The sequence below is a fragment of the Phoca vitulina genome, unplaced genomic scaffold (assembly GCF_004348235.1).
Source record: "Phoca vitulina isolate PV1807 unplaced genomic scaffold, GSC_HSeal_1.0 scaffold6, whole genome shotgun sequence".
NCBI lineage: Eukaryota > Metazoa > Chordata > Mammalia > Carnivora > Phocidae > Phoca > Phoca vitulina.
The window spans coordinates 39,628,235-39,648,590 of record NW_022589709.1 but is presented as its reverse complement, the minus strand read 5'-3'; the positions used below and the strand labels follow the sequence as shown (position 1 = coordinate 39,648,590).

Below are 20,356 nucleotides of genomic sequence, written 5' to 3'. Positions count from 1 at the left end.
GGTGGCTCAGGTCATGATCCCGGGATCCTGGGATCAAGCCCCACATCAGGCTCCGTGCTCAGCGGGAAGCCTGCTTCTCCCTTTCCCTCTCCCCCTGCTTGTGTTTCCTCTCGCTGTATCTCTCTCTCTCTCAAATAAATAAATAAATAAAATCTTTAAAAAAAAATACAACTTATTAAAAAAATGAGTTTAAATACAATTTTAAGGAAAAAAAATTATATCACAATTCCTCCATTAAATAAATAAAAACTTCAAACAACTTTTTCAATTCTTTTTGCTACCAGTAATTTTGAAAAATATCCTTGAAGTGGAAAGGTGGTTTCATGATAAAATCTACATATAGAGCATTTTGCTAAATATGTGACCCACAACTTGCTAAGCAGCCATGGACCATGCCTTTTAAAGTCTTCTTCCCTGATATCGAAGAACATCCAAAGAACATCCATCTGAAATTTGTTTTCATTTATGTCCTATAAATAATCCAGTGGATTTTCTGTATAACAAGGGAGAAATATGAATTGGTAAACCTTTGGCAATTCTATCTACCTTACATAGTATCTCTACATCAAATAGTTTAAAAGAGGAAAAAGTTTTGCTTTTATTCAATTAAATTCACCAGCTTCCATTTTAGACTGAATAATAAAATAGAAACTTTATTACATTTTGCATCTTTTAAAATATGAAAAATAAGGGCAGAAAGTTTTAAAAACCAGTTTTACAGATGTACATGCTAACAATGTTCTACAATTCCATTTTGCCTTTGTATAAAATACATTATACAAAAGATTTATAGTATCTGCATACATAAAAAGAATTAAATAAAGCATTCAGATATTTCTATGATCTAACAGTGCAATATGCACATACTTAGAAGAAAAATACTGATTTCCTGAGCAACGTTGTTGTAATTCAAAATAAGAATGATTCCTATCATAATGCACCATTTAAATACAGACTTCTAAAAACTCTACCCTGTAACGCTTTGACTGGATCCTTGCTTCATGATATTTCTGAAACATCCTTCATATTCCCAACTAGGTAATTTTAGAAATAGATACCTTAAAAAGAACTAATTAGTAAGTAGTGGTTCATTTAAAGAATTTTTGCTGAACAAGCGAGTTCAGAAAAAAGAAAAGCTTTAAAAAACACAAAGTCCTTTGGAAAAGTTCATTTAACATTAGTCTTCTTTCTAATTCTAATGTGGTCAGCAGACTATATAATCCATTTTACCCTATCTTTTGAAGAGGTGAATCCCATAATTTTCTAGGAGTAGGATGGCAAAAACTTTAAATGGCATTCAATAGTTCAAAACAACCTTAACCATTTGTACCCATCGTTAAAAAAAATAATCTGCCCTAAAAATAGCAAATTTTTCACTTACAACTGCAAGTTTTTAAGTGAACCAAATGCAATGATTCACAATTGTTAGCATATATATAACATATATACCTTCTAATGTAAAGCATCCAAGTAAATTCAAATAAGGGTTTCAACATATTTAAAATGTACAATATCAAATAAAAACTCAATATTATTAAGTTTTACAAAGTAATTATTTGCTACAAATTTTGATGTATATTAGTACTTTTTAAAAGGTAAAATTATTCTAGATCTATTAAATGCTTAGGAAAATTTTTTTTAAATGACCATTAAAGATTAGAATCTAAAATTCTATATATATGACATATATATAGAATTCAAATATATAGAAAAAGGAAACTGCCTGATTGTGTCATAAGGATATGTTATATTTCCTTTGCAAAAGAGGACACACTGCAAGACAAAAATGGTTTTTAATCAAATACATAGTACACTTCACTACTTTAAGTTACTTATTTTGGAAATCAGACCTATCACAATTTCAAAGTAGCACTAGCAAAAAGGAATCACTGACTAATTTCATCAATTTGATGTAAACAAAGTTCTTCATTCTACCCTAAAATAATCCAATCGTTTTCCTTCCCTAAAACTTGATTTTTCAGCAGGCATAATAAATACAATGTAAACTGACCAAGTTAACACTGAATGTAAATTAGAAAGATCATACCTTTTTTCCAACATGCCAAGGCACATTAAAACAATTTTTAGAATTCCAAACTAAAAGAGTTACTCAAAATATGATTTTGCTACAACTTCCATATTAACACTTTTCATTAATTGTCTAAGGTCCTCTGATACATGCAAGGGCTTTAATGTTTGACTTCTTTGTCCTGTTTCTTATACTTTGCTCCTGAAAGTATACATGAAACCTCATTTACCATATGTACTTATTCATCCCCCCCCTTTTTATTAAATCAATATTGGAGTTGGAAATACAAAATGACTGATCAAAACCTGAAACATTAAAAATTAGGAAATAATGCCCAGAAAATGAGGTGGTATTATATAACTTAAGGTACATACTTTATTATACACAAACAGGCAATCCAGACTCTACCAAATCTTTCTTCTAATGAATCATTTGGTTACATTTTTAAAACACATACTTGAAGAAATTAAATGATGGAAATCAGTATGCAAATGATGCTTATTTAGCCAGACTGTCTGATCCCCAGCAAATCTTAGGAAGTAGCACTATCAAGCCCTTTCGGCTGATCCACACACCTGTGGCTCTGTTCCCCAATCTGATGCTATTGTTCAGAGGGAAAAAAAGGTCTAAGTTGGACATTTTCTCTTTGAAAAATATAGGTTAACGGATCAATAAATAATTTGTCTGTTAGTGTTAATACAAAAGGTCTCTTGTACCTTTGCTTTTGCTTAATGAACCACTTTCTCCAACAGACCTGAGGCAGCCAAAAATCTGTTTTAACCCTATGAAGTTTTACTTGATAGTGAAGGTGGAGACGAATTTATATGGCCTAGGCCATATAAATTGGACCATCTGAAATAATCCTTAATTTTAATTCTAAAAATTGTATTAGCTTACATAAAGTATTATAAGGCATTAAATGTAATTAAGGCATGTTACTGCATGTAACACAGCAACAAATTATCACAGTATGTAAGGATTTATTTCCTAAATAATGCTAATTCATATAACACTTTTCATTCAAGAATTACAAAAGTGCTTTCAAATAACAGAGGCAAATATAATCACTTAAAAAACAGAAGCAGAGGCAGCGAGCTTTAAGAGACAAAGATTACTTTTAGGTCTTGACCTAATCCAGTGTTCTAGTGACCAAATAGCAACTTCCTAACCATAACACATTATTTTGGGGGCTTATAAATTTTATTTTGCTTAATATACTTAACAATAACCTTAAACCAAAAAATAATTACTTGAAAAATAAAATTTAAACATAACCAGGCTTGAGTAAGAAAAATGATGCATTTTCCAAGTTAAGAACTTCCTAGACCCATATTTAAATTCATTTTTGCTTTAAGCACTGATACAAGATATAGATTTACAACTCTCAATATCAACAACTACAACTGTAGGAATTTATACTCAATCTATTTGCAACTGGCTCCAAAAAGAAGGGTGAAAAACAAGAGCATCTTCAGTCTCCCTAACTTCTGCCTTTAAAGTGGTTATTGAATGTAACTGATTCACCACACTCCAGATACACATGATCATTAACACTGTAATTGTGAGCTAACTGCTATGTTTTGTGTTGACCAGCAGGTGACTGAGAATCTTGACGATATAGTTTATGATCATGTTGGCCAAAGGGTATTCCTTTAGTTGGACCAATTCCATTTTCCACTTCTCTCTGTTGTGATGGGGGTGTCACTCCTGAATGCAAATGTGAAGAATCCATTGTTGAATGGTGACTAACATCCACTTTAGCTAAAATTTCATAATACAGCAAATAAAATACTGGCGTTATTATACCTACTATCAACATTATCACTACAGCTGTCCACCACCCTATTCCCCAGTCTGCTCCATAATAAGGATCCTTACGTTGAATGTTTTTGTTATCAGGTTCAAAACGTATTTGTTGTGCTGTTAAAGCAGATACCACCTCATTAAGGTTCTCTCTTTTGGTGTCTGTACATTTTACTATTTGTTCTATGTCTCGATCTACTTCTTTTAAAAAGTTATCAGCTGACTCAGTGGAAGAAAGAGAATCATTAGCTGGCAAAATTTCCTGTTGTTCTGGAACATACTGAACAGATGAAGGACGTGAAGCCTGTCTTCCTTTTGGAGGATAAAGTGTTTCAGTCAATGAACTAAACTTTTTAACTGGAATTTTGATAGACCTAAGGGCAAAAAAGTCTTGGTCGCTGATGAGATTGTTAACCCTCTTGATATCTGCTACCTGTTAAAAAAAAAAAAAAAAAGCAACATTCAACTGAATTCTCCATCAAAACAGAGGTAATAGTCATTCATCCCAGTTACTTTTGGAAGGGAGAAAAAAAAGGTTGAGCTTAATTATTAGCAGTATAAGTTATCACACCCAGAGAGATTTTATTTTGTGGATGACAGTTCTACATCACTTTTTGATCTGCCAGTCTTGGGAAATCACTAATTACTTTTTACTATCACCCATGTATTATTAACACTAATGTTAGGTATTTAAGTAGATTCTGGGATCCTTTGATATTTCTCTTTGTACATCATGCACAAATATCACGCTTTCTGTTGTTTGTAAACAATTTGGGAAGAAGGAACGATTACAAATATTTATGTTCTTTCTTCCAGTCTGGCAATTAAAGTGTAGGCAAATGTCAACTTACCCAACTAAACCTACCGTATTTTATCAAAACTCAGATGCCATCAATTCTAAGATGTGCCATTATTTTACATATCATTAAGGGGGGAAAAAAAACCCAAAACACCAAATATTGAGAATACCACCACTCCAATTTCAAAGATGTTAAAATGTGTGAAAAAAAACATGCACCTTAGAATTGGTAACATAATTTATCTCCCTCATTTGCCTTCTGATGACATTTTTTCCGAACTTCTCAGTGTTCATGCATTGTTCAACTACCCCCAAGATCGGTCATTATTTATAAGCTTTCCCTATAGATTATATGGTCCTCAACCTGTCTGTATATCCTATCCATCTGCCACTGTCAAGAGGGAGAGCATGGGAGTGTTCCTCAGATTACCAATTATAATGATAAGCTCTCCCACCATCTTTAAGTGATCAGTCCCATTCTTGATTTCTATCAATGCTTTAACCTAAGCCCTGATCATTTATCACCTGATTGATGTCAGAGAGGCAAAGTGAGTCTAAGGATAAAACTTTTCTGACTTGGTCAACTCAATGGATAATGATATCATTTCCTAAGATATGGAACACTCTGGAGGGAGAAAAGAAAATAAACACAGATTTTATACATGTTGACTTTGAGGTGACTGAAATATCTAAGTGGAAGCTATCCAATAGACAGTTAACAGGTATGTCTGAAATTTGGAAGAATGATCTCAGGTAGAAATATAGATTTGTGGATTACCAGCAAAAATCGTAATTGAAGTCAGAAGAGTAGACAGATTCTCTAAAAAAGGCTGGGAGAAAAAGGTGACATATGAAAGATCTCTGAGAAATGCCAACATTTGAGGGGTATATTGAATAAGAGAATCTACAAAAGAGATTAAGAAAGAGTGGCTAAGGGGCGCCTGGCTGGTTTAATCAGGAAAGTGAGTTCGAGCCCCATGTTGGGTATAGAGATTACTTTAAAATAAAATTAAAAAAGGAAAAAGAAAAAAAAAGAGTGGCCAAGAAAGCAGGATATGATGGGGTTAAAAGTATGGACTATCTGGGTTTGAAGGACAACTCTGACAATTTTCAAGCTATATGATTTGGGGCAAGTTATTTAACCTCTCTGCAATTCAATTTCCACATATGTAAAATGACAGTAGTAACACTACCTACCATATAGGATTTTGCAAAGATTAATAAATTAAAACACATGAACATTTAGAATAGCGATATACAGTGTATTATAAAAGCTATAACATTTAATATTTTATATTTATATTTAATATATTTGGTATAATTAAATATTACTAGCAGAAAAATCAGAAAGATGCAAAATCAAGGAGATCAAACAAAGAGGGTTTTTAGGAGTGGTGAACTGATCAACTGCAGATTTCTGATCAAGTCCACTGAAGAATGAGAATTCCTGGAAAAATCAGTTCCCTGGAAGTGTATGTGTGGGAGGAGGATGGAGAGAGGGCTAAGGAGTAACTAGATGAGACAGTAAAGAAAAAGGGTGCTTTCAAGTTTTACAACCTCAAGACTGTTTTTTTTTCTTTTTTTTCTTTTTTAAAGATTTTTATTTATTTATTTGACAGAGAGAGAGAGTACAAGTAGGCAGAGAGGCAGGCAGAGGGAGAGGGAGAAGCAGGCTCCCTACTGAGCAGGGAGCCCGATGCGGGACTCAATCCCAGGACCCTGGGATCATGACCTGAGCCGAAGGCAGCTGCTTAACCGACTGAGCCACCCAGGCGCCCCAAGACTGTTTTTTTCTTAAGGCAAATGAAGAGTCATTGACAAACCCCAAAGTCTGACCCTATTCTCTTCAAATGTTCATTTGTTTGGTATTGTCTATTCTGACTAATAACTACTCCATACTCTTTCTGAACCAGGCTTCCAAGTTTTAGTAGTCTACCTCGGTTCTCACTCTGAATATCCCTATATTTTCTTTTATACTAACTTCCTTGGCTGCATTTGGGATTCCAACCTTGGACCTTCTGTCCTCTTGTCACTGTTTTATGACAGGCATATTTTTAATAATTTTTAAAACTAAGTATTTATAAGAAGAAAACAGCACTAAGTACTCAATTTTTAAAGTGATAAATCCTTTTGTAAGGATCATCCTTTTTGCTGGTTTAGCTCCTGGCAAAAGGGAGCACTGCTTAACTCCCTAACTCTATTCTATCAATTTTCCCTACTGTGGACAATGCCTTCTTTCCTCTAATGCTAAGCTAACTGCCCTTTCATCATTCTTCATTTTAAATGAGATATCAGCTGATACATCTTGTGAATACCCCCAAATGATTTTCTGTAAACTTCTCTAGCCTTACTACACATATTTTAGTCTAAACCCTGATCATCTTCACTTGAATTATTCCACTAACCTCTTTATTGGGTCCCCTCCAACTCACCAGCAGGTTTCCCTACCATTTTGCAGCACTCCTTAAAACCTTATAATGGTGTTCTTACTACATAGATCAAACTTCTCCTCAGTTATCTCAACATGCTTCTTCCCATTAGTCTATGCCACTCATTTGTGGAACACCTATTAAATTTCGTATGTTGTTCCCCTTATTTTCTCCTTCCACATCACTGTCGTATACCTTTCTCCTCATATACTTATACAGTCATATACTTTTTCCTTTTCACCTCATTGGAAATATGACCTATTTTTAATCATTCAGATGGCATTTCAAATTTCTCTTTTTCTAAGACAATGTATCAGGTTCTTTAAGGAAAACCCATGTCTTTCTCTAACAAAGCTACTTGACCACACTCTTCTCTTGGACCTCCACCTTAATAATTTTAGCTTTCCCCCTAATTTTTAAATCTTGATTACTTTCTATCAACTTTCTAAAGCACATTCTGTAACTTATTTCTCTACTTTCTAAAGCACATTCTGTAACGTCTCTACCGACATGTATTCACATGGTTATTTACACACGTGGTTATTACACTATTATGACCTAATAATAGTGCTGCCATACTTGAACAAGTTGCAAAAAAAAAAACCCCAAATCCAGCTCTTCTTACCTCATCAAGAAATGTGTTTCAATAAAATACTTAATTAAATTTTTAAATAAAAATTTGTCGTATCTGTTTTGATCAACTGAAGTGCAGTAATTATTCAGAGAGAAATAATACACAGAACTTCATGGTCACAGGAAATTTTTTAAAATTCAATTTAAATTTACACATATTTGTATAAATAAATTTATAAATATGTATGTTTCTATTGCAGAGAACTATAATAGGTAACCAGTAAAAGGTTTTCAAGTACAAAAACATAAAAGACTGTGGGGGAGGATGAAAATATTAATCAAAGAGAAAAAGGAAAGATAAAAATTTCACACTCCTAAAAAAGCGCATATGGGGCACCTGGGTGGCTCAGTCAGTTGAACATCTGACTCTTGCTTTTGGCGCAGGTCATGATCTCATGGGTCATGAGATAGAGCCCCATGTCCGGCTTCAGGCTCTGGGCTCCATTCAGGGGCAAGGCTGAAGGTTCTCCCTGTAGCCTGCTCCACCGCCCCTCCCCCCACTTGTGTGCTCTAAAATAAATAAATAAATCTTTTTTTTTTTTTTAGTGCATAGAAAGAGTATTCTAACAGTCATATTTTTAAATATCAATATTGACAACGTTCTGGGAATTATATCCTTTAAGTCATTAGGAAGTACTTAAGCTCACTTTAAAATGTGCAAGGAGATACACAATACATAACATTTCAAAATTCGATTGGGAGTATGAGAACAAAAAGTTTGAAAAAATGTTCTAACAGTTTCCAGATCAATGTGTTCACATGAAAAGATTCCATGCTAAGGAGGCAAGACGGACATAGTGATACAGATATAAAACGGGTTTAAACAGAGTTTAATATTATTAAAATAAAAAATATACCTTTCCTTCTATCTATCAATCCTACTTTTGGGAATCTATTCCACAGAAATAAAGGTACCACCATTTAAAGATATAGTTGTGATGATATTCACCACACAATTCAAAATGTGGGAGAAAATCCTGACTATGTGATAGGAGAACCGCTTAATAATTATGGCACATCCATACTATGCAATACTAGATAGCTATATAAAATGAGTTAGATCTGTAAGACAATGAGGGATGTCCATGATATACTAAGAAAATGAAAAAGGCAACTTGAAGCATAATAGGCATGGTATAAACAAATTTTTATTTTGTTTTTTTCATTTTTTTTTAAAGATTTTATCTATTCATTTGAGAGAGAGAGAGAGAGAGCACAAGCAGGGGGAGAGGCAGAGGGAGAGGGAGAAGCAGACTCCCCTGCTGAGCAGGGAGCCCGATGCGGGGCTCAATCCCAGGATCTGGAGATCATGACCTGAGCTGAAGGCAGACGCTCAATCATCTGAGCCACCCAGAAGCCCCTAAACCAATTTTTAAAAACAAAATCACCAGGGGTGCCTGGGTGGCTCAGTCGGTTCTCCCTCTGCCTCCTGCCCCCTGCTCATGCTCTGTCTCTCTCTCAAATAAATAAATAAAATCTTTTAAAAAAGATAACAAAATCACCAACACCCCAAGTATTTTATATATAATATATATTTATGTATCATATGTATATTGTTTTTTTTAAAGATTTTATTTATTTGACAGAGAGAGAGAGCATGTGAGAGAGCACAGGCAGGGGGAGAGGCAGAGGGAGAGGGAGAAGCAGACTCCCCCGAGCAGGGCGCCCGTTGCAGGGTAGTCCCAATCCCAGGACTCTGAGATCATGACCAAAGCCAAAGGCAGATGCTTAACTGACTGAGCCCCCCAGGCACCCCATATGTACAGTGTTTTTATAAGCACCAAAAAGGTATGGAAAGAAACACACCAAAGTGTGTTATTTCAGGAAGTTGAGGCAGAGAAAAATTTTTCTTTATGTATTCCTATATTCTCTTACAACTTGAGTAAGGAGAAAGATAACACATTTGCGTCTTTTCAATACTAAAAACAGAATCATGGATTTAGAAATAAACAGAAATTCAAGTATTCACTTAAAAGTGTAAAAAGTTAACAGCTACCAACATAATACAGATTTCTATGGAAAGAAAAGGAAAAAGAAGATAAAAGAGCAAAGAACTTATTTCAGTTTGTGCTAATGAACAAATTATTTTGGACAGCATTATGCAAAATCAAGTGAAAACTTACCGTACAACAGTACCGAAGGGCTATTGCATTTAAAGTATCTCCTTCCTGTATATCTTTTGTTAATACTATAATGTCATCAAGTCTATCTCTTGATGTACTTCTTCGGATTTTCTCTTTTCCTCTGGATCGAAGCTCGTACACTTCAGCATCCTCCTCCAACACATCACTGTCTGTACAATTTCCAAACGCATGTACTTGACCACTTGAATGAACTCCTGGAAGAGGAAAACTACGATTCTGATGTCTCCCTGCCATGTCAAAATCTGAGGAGGAAAGAAGAAAACTTCGGAATGTACCTGATCCATTTACCTGAGTTACATGAATCTTATATTCAGGACACTTTAAAAAAAAAAAAGATTTTAGTTATTTAAAAATTTAGGTTAAAGTTTTACAGATGTTAAAGTACAATTAATGTATCTGGTGGCAGAGACAATGGGACAGGAGGAAGAGGAAATCCATTCTTATAGACCATATATCACAAAACGTGGGGGTGATAAACATTTTCACAAAAGTAAATTCCTATTTTTTTTAAGGTCAAAAAACTAAGTTCCACTTATTCTGAGTATATGAATAAAATTAGGAAATATTTTTGTATTATGTATTAAAAACCTGTGATTGTATATGTACAATTTATAGTTCTGATGGACTCAAAGTATATGTTTTATATGTACAAACACAACACTTTAATGAATCCAAATATTCTGGCTTGTTCTGCATTTTAAGTGCATGTGGGATTAAAATATCGTTTGTACTACCTCTCTACCTCCCTGCATCACACTGACTTCATTATTTTTTTTTTACCTCAGTATTTATATTTAGTACAGTATGTGCCTTCTATGTAGGTCATAATTTTGCCCTCAGCCAGGGATTCTTATTCCTTAGATGCTTTTCACCAACCTTTATCAAAGTCCTCATCCAACTCAATTTATGGTCCATAAAGACTTAAGAGATTTTAGGTCACTACATTCATTTCTACTTTAGAAAAGACACTCTAAGACTGAACACTTAAGTTAAAAGCATACATCAATGAATACTTTTTGTTTACTTGCTTATGCACTCTCCACTCACCTTCAAGTTGACCTGTTCTCATTAAAAACAAACAAAACAAAAACATATAAAAACTAATTCCACATTCCCAGTGCTAGCTTCATATTAATTGTTTACGTAAGAAAGGATAGTAGATTGCTTTCAGTTATTGAGAAAGATGGAAAGAAGCAGACAAGTACTAAAAGGCATTTTGGAGGTAAGACTTCATACTGTGACTTAGATATGAAGAGAGGTAGGAAGTTAAGGGTCATGTCAAGATTTCTGATTTGCATCACTGAGTAAATGGTGATACCATTCTCTAAAATATGGAACACTGGAAGAAAAGCGGGGGGAGGGGTGCTGGACTATGATTATAAATTCCTCTAAGAGAGCCCCAAAGAATGTCAAATAGCCAAATGGGTTATATAGTCAAATTCAGAAAGGGTTAGAAATATAATTTCATGGCTCACGTGCATAGGTAGAAACAAACTGTGTTGGTATAGATGAGATTACCTAAAGAAAGTACAGAATAAGGGGCCAAGACTGAGCCTTGAAGAACTGCTACATTTGGTATCTGAGTGAAGGAAAATCAGCCTGCAAAGAAGCTAGAAAGAGATATACAGAAGAGGAAGAAACCATCAAAACACTGTGTAATGGAAGACAAGCCCAAATGGCATCTTTTTTTTTTAAGATTTTATTTGTCAGAGAGAGAGCGCACAAGCAGGGGGAGCAGCAGGCAGAGGGAGAAGCAAGCTCTCCACTGAACAAGGAGCCCAATGCAGGACTCGATCCCAGGACCCTGGGATCATGACCTGAGCCGAAGGCAGTCTGCTCAACTGACTGAACCACCCACCCAGGCGTCCCTCAGCTGGTGTCTTAAAGAAGGACTTAGTTCAGTTGTAAATGCTACAAATACATTTACAACTGAAAAGAGTGAAAAAGAGAAAACAAACATAAACCCCCCAAAAGTCTGAATTTGTAATATGGATGACAACAGATTACGTTCTGCGTGTAGGCACATACGTATATAATTTATGGACTATTTCATATCATTGAATCCAACCCCTGAAAACCAGTTTCTGACCCTGCTCTACAGCAACACTTGCAATTCTTTAAAAACTCAAGGGTTTTTCTATTAGGATAACATAGATAACTAATAACTATATATTAAGCAGACTATTTCGCCCATCCCCACCCCCTACGGTGCTACTATTTATTACCATGAACTGTGATTCCTCAATTCACAGCCACCAAACTAAAGAAAGCTATTCACATTTTTCATCTCTAAAGATTTTATTTATTTGACAGAGAGAGAGAGATCACAAGTAGGCAGTCAGGCAGAGGGAGAGGGAGAAGCAGGCTCCCTGCTGAGCACGGAGCCCGATGCGGGGCTCGATTCTAGCACCCTGTGATCATGACCTGAGCCGAAGGCAGACGCTTAACCGACTGAACCACCCAGGGGCCCCTTCACATTTTTCATCTCTAAAGCAGTTTTGAAGTCCTGGTCACACCTATTCCTTCATGGAGTTCTAACCAAGTGACAACTCTAACAAGTTTAAAGGTTAATCTTGTTTTAATACCATAATAAATTAAAGATGCTTTATTTTTAATTCTCAAAAAGTTGAAAAAGTATCTCACCTTCACCTAAAATAGATAACAGTTTTATTTCCACTTACTTAACCAAGTCTTTTCTATCTTGTGTTTTTAGTGTAGGAAATGTCTGTGAATCCTGTGGAGTTGTGGGCAAAATTTTATACTTATGTACATTTTTCTGGGGGGGGGGGGGGTATTTGTTTTCCTGTTCTCAGAAGGGGTCCAGGTTTTAAAAAGTTAAGAACCACTTAATATACAGCAATTTACATGTGGCTATACTGACCCATTTAGACTTTTTTCCCTATTCTAATAATTTGTTCTTAGAATCCCAAACTGGCTTAGAACAGCTGAAATTCACTGAGCAATGCCCAAAGCCATTTCACATATTTATGTCAAACCTTCTCCATGGTACATTGCTAAATAATACTTAAAAGACTAGAACTTCATCTCACTATCTTTTCACTCTCCTGTGTAATGAAATGGAGGCAGAAGAATACCACAAGCTGGATATTGTTTTTGAATAATCAAGAATTGGTTGTGCCTCCAGTCAAAGTGGAAAGCTAGACTCAAGCAGATAATTATCTAAGCCAACCATACAGATTAGAAAGTACATTGTATTCAAGTCATCTGGCTCAATTTTCTTCAACCTATCTTAATTCTTAGAGTAGGAAAAAAGCATGAATCCCCTCTTAAGAAAACTGAAAAAAGCTTGCATGCTATCTAGATTTCAAAGAGTCGCAAAAATTACCAATGGATACGTTGTTAAGGCGTTCATCAGCTCACTCTAATGATGACTGAAAACTGAAACTGAAAATGGTTTCCCAAACACCTTCATAATTTGTAGGAACAGTTTTGGGTGTTTCGCTTTGCCTTTCCTTAAGCAAGAGCAATAAAAGGGCCATAGGGCACAAGCTAGTTCGGCACTGAGACAGTCTCACAGGGACTGTATCCGCCAGGGCCAATTCAGTTTTTAAAAACTTAAATTCTCTCCCTCTCCATTCCACACACCTAGTTTTTTTCATTTCCCTGTTTACTCCCTGCAATGATCTCGGATTTTTATGTTACACCATCACATGGTGGACAGTGCTGACGAGAAGCCGTCAGCATTTATTCAACACAAACAGTAAGTTGTGGGGAAAACATAGTGCTTAGGTTGTAAATGCGTTGATCTGGGAATCTGGCAGGTAGGAGTCCTTCCTCTGAGGCTCAGTTTCCCCGAGACTGTAACGAGGGGCTTCAGTGGGCTTGGTCGCGAAGGTCTCCCCTGCCTCGGGGTCTCCTCCATGCAGGCCGGGATCCGAGCCCTGCCCGGCCGCCCCGGCTACACCTGCGGCCGAGGGCTCCCAGCCATCTCCAGCGAGGGCGCAGCTGGGGCCCGATCCCGCCGGCCCGGACGGGGACACCCCCCATCTCTCGCCGCCATCTTTACCTGTTCTGTTAGCAGCGGGGACGCAACAAGGAGCCGGCTGCCAGGTCCGCCGCCGCGGCTCCTGTCCCGGGCAAATTCATGACCAACCCTCCGTCTTTGGCAGCCCCCGACCTCTGCCACCACCGCAGCCAACGTCTCCGCCTTCTGGGCCGTGCGCCGCCGCCACGTCCGCAAACCTGCCGTGCGTCATCGCGTCAAGTGGGCGGAGGTGAGAAGGAGAGGGGGAGGAGGAGGAGGGCGGAGGTGGGAAGGGGCGGGGAAGGAGGCAGAGGGCGGGGACGCGAGGTGGAGACCAGACCCGGGAGCTTCCCAACCACTGGCCCACTCCGGGCGCGCAGGCGCAGGGATGCCTCAGGGCCCGCTGGCGGGGGTCCGAGTTACAGCCCCGCCCCTGTCTCCTCCCCTTCTGCCCCACCCCTTCATCCACGGGGGAATAGCTCCGAGGACGAGGTCCGGGGTCTAACCCGCGCTCCAGAGCGCCTGGCGCGCTGAGCCTTTGTCCTTCGTCCACACAGTGCTGGCCGACTGTCTAGAAAATACGCGGCGGTGGGGGGTCGGGAGGAGGGAGGTTCTTTTTGACGGGGCTGTTGTACATTTCTTCTTGCTCTGCATCTGGAGGTTTCTGTAGGGTGGAGAAGGACGCCGGAAGCTCAGTGTTGACGTCCATGTTTTAGCAAATTATACTGTGCTTATTAGTTTTCCTGCTGAAGCTTCTAGACTTGCAGAAGAGGCAAAATACTGGAAAGAAGTCTTTGGCTGGCGGGGTACGGTTGCTTGTCTTTGTGTTTATAGGTGAGGAAAGTGAGCCACCTAGAGTCAGGCCCTGGGAAATGTTTGCCCTTGGGCTTTGGTTCTCAGGCTTCCTATTCCCAAGGAGACGAGGCTGTCTACAAATTAACTCACTTGGTTTTGGAAGGCAGCTATGCTCACCACTATACCACCAACGCTGCACTAACTCACTTGGTTTTGAAAATTAACTGAAAGTCACTGGTAGTCACTGTTAGGGGCTGTGAGATAAGTTTGTTAGATAACAAACTCATGACTTCATATATTATTTTTCTCAAATTTACTAAATGAGGTTGATAATGTGTTTGAATTTATGTAAATGATGTAAAGCGTTTTAATGATGTACTTAATGTTTCTCCGGTGTTGACGTCCGGAGACTTCGCACTTTGATGACTGTGCTGTCTTATGATGATATACATGTTAGACCCAAACAGCTGGGATGCAGAGTGCAGAGCACTTTTCAGAATATCTGAATATTTATGCATCATGAAGACCTTGAAGCTCTGTTTTAAATTACTTTCAAAGAGTGTGTTTTTGTTTGCTGGGAAGTGCTTCAGTAAAGGTTAGGAATCCTGCACCGCAATTTTTTTCTTTTATTTAAGGAGATAGGCACTGCAGTCCACAATGCTACAAAAAGAACTGCAGGAGAAGACTTTTTTTTTTTTTTAAGTTTGTTGTCGCTGTTCTGTGTGCTGTTGCCCTTGTGACACCCGTCTGTAACCATTTATCACTGAGACATTTTCTCATCAGTAGACAAAAGATATATTCCCTACTTGATATGTAGGGCTTCAGCTGCTCAGCCTTCATGAATGTTAATGTGAATACAACCTTCTTTCTGCATGTAGGTTACTTTTCTTATTTTAATATCAATAGGCAGTGGAATCCATGTGAGAGCCTGAGTGATAGAATTTCAAGCACTTCGACAACACTGCTACCTGGTTCCTTTCTATAAATATTTTTTTCAGTGATACCTGCATGTTCTTGAATTATTTATGTTTAACAAAGGTGCAGTTATTGAACTTTTTATAAAAAGACAATAACAGAACTATATTTTATTATTAAAATATACAAAGGAATCAGTTAGCCATGAATTTTGGCCAAGTTCCAAAAAGCAGGCCAGTAGGAACAAGTACTTTGTCTTTGAGAAAAAGGATGTCCCCAGAGCTCAGCAAAGCCAAAAGGATTTTCAGTTTGAGATCGCGTCTGACACAGTTTTCATTTAAAGGCCGTAGATGAAAGAATATGTAGTTTCTAGGAATGTGTGTTTCTGTCACTGACTTTCAGGTTTTGTGATTTGCTCCAGAATAAAAACAGTTTTGTAATGAAAGTATAAATTGATGCAACTGGCTAGGAGTGTTACTTGGCAATATCTATCAAAGTTAAATATGCAGTTGAACTATTAAATGGTTAAGTAATTACCTTGGATTCACTTAGAGCTACATATGTATAAAATTTGATGTGTTCAGGAATGTAAGCATTCCTACAGTAATAGCCAAAAATCTGAAAATATTCTAAATGTTCATCAGTAGCAGACTAGAAACTTCTTGTACATTTAAATAAAGTAATGTTAGGTTTTTACTGTTTAACTTCAAAAGAATGAAGTTAGTCTATATTTTCTGATTTATTTATTCATTTACCTAACAAATTTTCTTTAGAGGAAAAGTATATGCAAGACCTTTATTCAAAGCATTGGTGATACAGTGCTTAAAAAGAGTTTCCTTCCTCATAGAGCGTCCATGACTAGTCACATGGAAAAATCTCCAAAGTGTATTTTAAAGAAAAAACAGCAAGTTACATATAAGAGGTATGATGTTATTCCTTTGGAATAAAATTTTAAATGTATATCCCCTATCCCCACCCCTACACATTCATGTATCTATGCAGGGAGATACATTTAATTTTTCTTTCGGGAATATTACTAAAGAAATTTTGAACAGTGGTTGAAAAGTACGAGATGTATCAGGGAAATAAGCAGAAGACTGCCTTTTCTTCTTAGACCTCTCTATATAGGTTGAATTTTTATTACCACATGATTTTATTTTATTAAACAATATTAAGACTGAACACATTTCATTATTAAATAACTGGACTTGTTTTATCTACATTTAACCAATAGTCAACCATCCATCTCTTCTTAATCACTCATGAGTCTGTACTTTTATATTCAAGTAGTGAGTACCTGGAGAAAAGAACCAGATCAAGTCCCTTGGAAATCAAAAATGAAAGGGTAACAGAACACTGAATTCTTTTTACATTTTTTCTTGATTTCCCTCTGCTAGATTTCTTCATCCCTGATCTTTTACTCTTTGCTCCTTCCTATATCCTTTTATCGACCTTGCTTTCTAATTCTACTTTCTAGAAGCAAAACTGGAAAAGACTGTTGTACACTAAGGAAATACTTCAACTCAAATGAATTTAAAATTGTATTATGGAGTGAAACCAAAAAAAACTCCCCTCTTCTGTCATCTTCATGATTGAACCTATATAGAGAGAATCTATATAGAGAGAAAATTATTGTGTCTCTTCTCTAAAAGTCCTGGAGGGAAAAAAAAAAAGACTGCATGATTTAGATATGTTCTCCTGGAGATGAACGAGATGACCTCCCTAGTTGCCATTTACCCTGTGATTTTAAAACACAGTGATTATCATAATCACAGCTCTGCCATAATGTGGATAGAAGAAAAACCAAGGGTACTTTAAGAGTCCAAAATTGCTTATAAATGCTAGTAAATAATTCAGGGATATTAAATATGATTTGAGAATAAGCATTCCAATGCCTCCATCCATACAGACATTGCTAGATAAAAACTAGTCTCACAAATACTGTGCCTAAATTCATTAGCTAGGTAGTTGGTACATATAAAAATGAATAGTTACATGTTTAGGATTAAATAGACTGTAACTTAAATGCTTCGTTTACCATAATCTTTACCATCACTATGGTCACATAAGTAAATTGGTGCAGGTGAATGCCCGAGAACCTATAACCTGCTTGTTATTGTGCCTTCTCCTCCAAAGACCTGAATGGTCAGACAGAATTCAGTTCACCAAAACAAAACATTAAAAGAATGACCCAGTCTATAGAATTGGGTGCGAGCAGAAGGTGATTATCTGAAAGTGGAGAGTAAGTCAAAATAGAGTCCAGATAGTGGACATCTGTTAGATTTTTTAGGTGTTCAATAGTGTGCTCATGGAGGGACGCCTGGGTGGCTCAGTCGGTTAAGCGTATGCCTTCGGCTCAGGTCATGATCCCAGAGTCCTGGGATCAAGTCTTACATCAGGCTCCTTGCTCAGTGAGGAGCCTGCTTCTCCCTCTGCCTGCCTCTGTCTCTCTCTCTCTGATAAATAAATAAAATCTTAATAAAAAATAAATAAATACTGTGCTCATGGAGTCAGGAAGATTAGGGGGTGGGGAAGCATAAAGGGAGAATGGAAGAGGTAACAATGTCTTTTCATTCTAGCCTGTGTCTCTCCCAATGGTTAGAGACCACTTCTGTGATAATCCTCAGCTTGACCAACAGTATCTGAAAAACCAAGCTAGAAGTTCAAAAGCAAAATTTCTATGCCCATATAAAGAATCATAGAACAGTGAGCTGTATATGCCTAAACTGAAGTAGTGCTTATCTGACAAAGTATAGACAGAAATTACATCTATTCAATTGACAAATATTTAGTTAAACATGACTGTGTTTAAGGCCCTGTTTTTAGCACTGGGGATATGTGCCCCAAACAAACAGGCCCATATCATGCTCTCATGGAGCTTACATTCTTATGGTGGAAGAGAGAAAAATAAAATGAATAAATGAAACATTAGTATGCTAGATGGTGATAAATGAATGGAGAAAAATTAAGTACGGAAGGAGGTTGGAGTGTTTGGGGTGGGGGGATTTGCATTTGTGATAAGGTGGGTAAGAAAAGGCCTGGTTGGGGGTGCCTGGGTGGCTCAGTTGGTTAAGCGTCTGCCTTCAGCTCAGGTCATGATTCCAGGGTCCTGGGATCGAGTCCCACATCGGGCTCCCTGCTCAGCAGTGAGTCTCTTTCTCCCTCTTCCTCTGACCCTCTGCCTGCTTGTGTTCACTCTCTCTCCCTCTCCAAATAAATAAATAAATATCTTTAAAAAAAAAAAAATAAGATGCCTGATTGAAAAGGTGATAGACTGACACAGGCCTGAAGAAAGTATATGAGCCATGTTGAGACCTGGGAGGAGAACTTGCTAGGCAGAAGGAACAACCAAGTGCCAGGTCCCTGAGAGGAAGTGTGCCTAGTGTACTGGAGAAATAGCAAGAAGACCAGCAGGGCTCCCGCGGATTGCACAATGTGGGAGAGCAGCAGGAGATGAAGTTAGAAGGAGCTAAATTGGATGAGACTGTGTAGGCCATTACCAGGACTCAGTTTTAGTCCAAACAAGATGGGAAACCATGCATGGGAGGGTTTTGAGCAGAGGAGAACATTATCTACCTTTGAAAAGGATCACTTAGGACGGCTAGGGTGGAAGCAGGGAGATGAGTAAGCTACTGCAGTAACTCAGGCAAGAGGGAGGTTGCCTTGAATCAGAGAGAATGTCTAATTTGTCCAACTGATTTGGATTAAAAATACTTGGTTTAAAAATATTTTTTCAAAGAACCTAAATTTATGAGGTTGCACAATTTTGGCTTTAAAGATATTTTTCACTGGTTTCTTCTTGTATACTTTGATTAGTGAGTCTGTCTTTTACCCCATTAATTCTGAATAAGCCAGATTTACCACCTCAGCAATCACTGGATCTAAGTAAAATTTTCCTTCTCCCTCCTCACTATGTTTTCTTTTATTTACAGTTAAGGTTGTTCCCCCCCCCACCTTTTTTTTCCAAACTTTAATCTTATCTGGCTTCTAAATCCCTTCTGAATTATTTGAAGCAAAAAATGCCTGCTGACTTCAAAGAGTATTTCACACTTGGATTTACTTGGTGGGGTATAGAGCAAGAGTAGTGAAATCTTTCTTCCTTTCTATGCAGAATAGTGTGTTTGGCAGTGATATATGCTGATCAGTGAGCAGTCTGTTAAGAAACACATTGAAACATTTTTTATGTGCTGTTTTGAAAAGGACTTATTTTCCTTCAGAGTACTTTTCAATTCTAAATCTAATCTGTTATTTTGTAGGAGAATCAATCTGTATTAACAGGAACTAGATTAACTTCCCTTTCGTTACTTTGTCCTTAAAGTTGTATTAGAGATGTGGTTATCTATAGCATATCCTAATGTAAATGAATACTTGACTTGTACAGATTTCTCTATCTGATTGTTTCATTCATTTCATTGAAAGACAAGTATTTTACTACACCAGTCCTCAAAAGAAAATTCCTTGTGTGTTATTCTTGGCTTTGTGAAAAACAATTTATATAGGCCTTATAATTAATGCTGACACAAAAGAAGGCATTAGCTTGAGAAGGAATGATTCTTCGTATAAAAATAATATGGTTACTCCTAAGGCAAAATCCATAAAACGGTTACATAAACTAGTCTTGTAAAATAGATATGCTAGCCCTTCTACTTTATTTGGTCTTAACAACTGGATGGGATACAGTTTGGAGGTGAATGTGATGTGAATACACAAAAAGGTTTACAGTAAATTATTTTTTCTTCCTGCCTCGTCCTACCTTCCATGAACTATATCCACCTTTCTCTAAGTATCTGCCCTTTAGCCATTAAAATTCTAGTTTCATAAGAA

General features: G+C 37.1%; 2 protein-coding genes across 2 annotated transcripts in view; one reads left to right on the top strand and one right to left on the bottom strand.

Moving 5' to 3' along the window:
• Positions 1-234: 234 nt before the first annotated feature.
• On the bottom strand, positions 235-13,957 carry LYSMD3 (LysM domain containing 3). The gene is made up of 3 exons (XM_032404012.1): positions 13,865-13,957; positions 9,817-10,079; positions 235-4,265 (listed from the first exon to the last, which is right to left on the bottom strand). The coding sequence occupies exons 2-3, from the start codon at positions 10,069-10,071 to the stop codon at positions 3,603-3,605; spliced, it is 918 nt and encodes a 305-aa protein (XP_032259903.1). The 5' UTR covers positions 10,072-10,079; positions 13,865-13,957; the 3' UTR covers positions 235-3,602.
• ADGRV1 (adhesion G protein-coupled receptor V1) overlaps positions 13,926-20,356 on the top strand; it is a 538,587-nt gene continuing 532,156 nt past the window's right edge. The window contains exon 1 of the mRNA XM_032403550.1: positions 13,926-14,072. Coding sequence (XP_032259441.1) covers positions 13,943-14,072 — 130 coding nt within the window. The 5' untranslated portion in view covers positions 13,926-13,942. The remainder of the gene's footprint in view (positions 14,073-20,356) is intronic.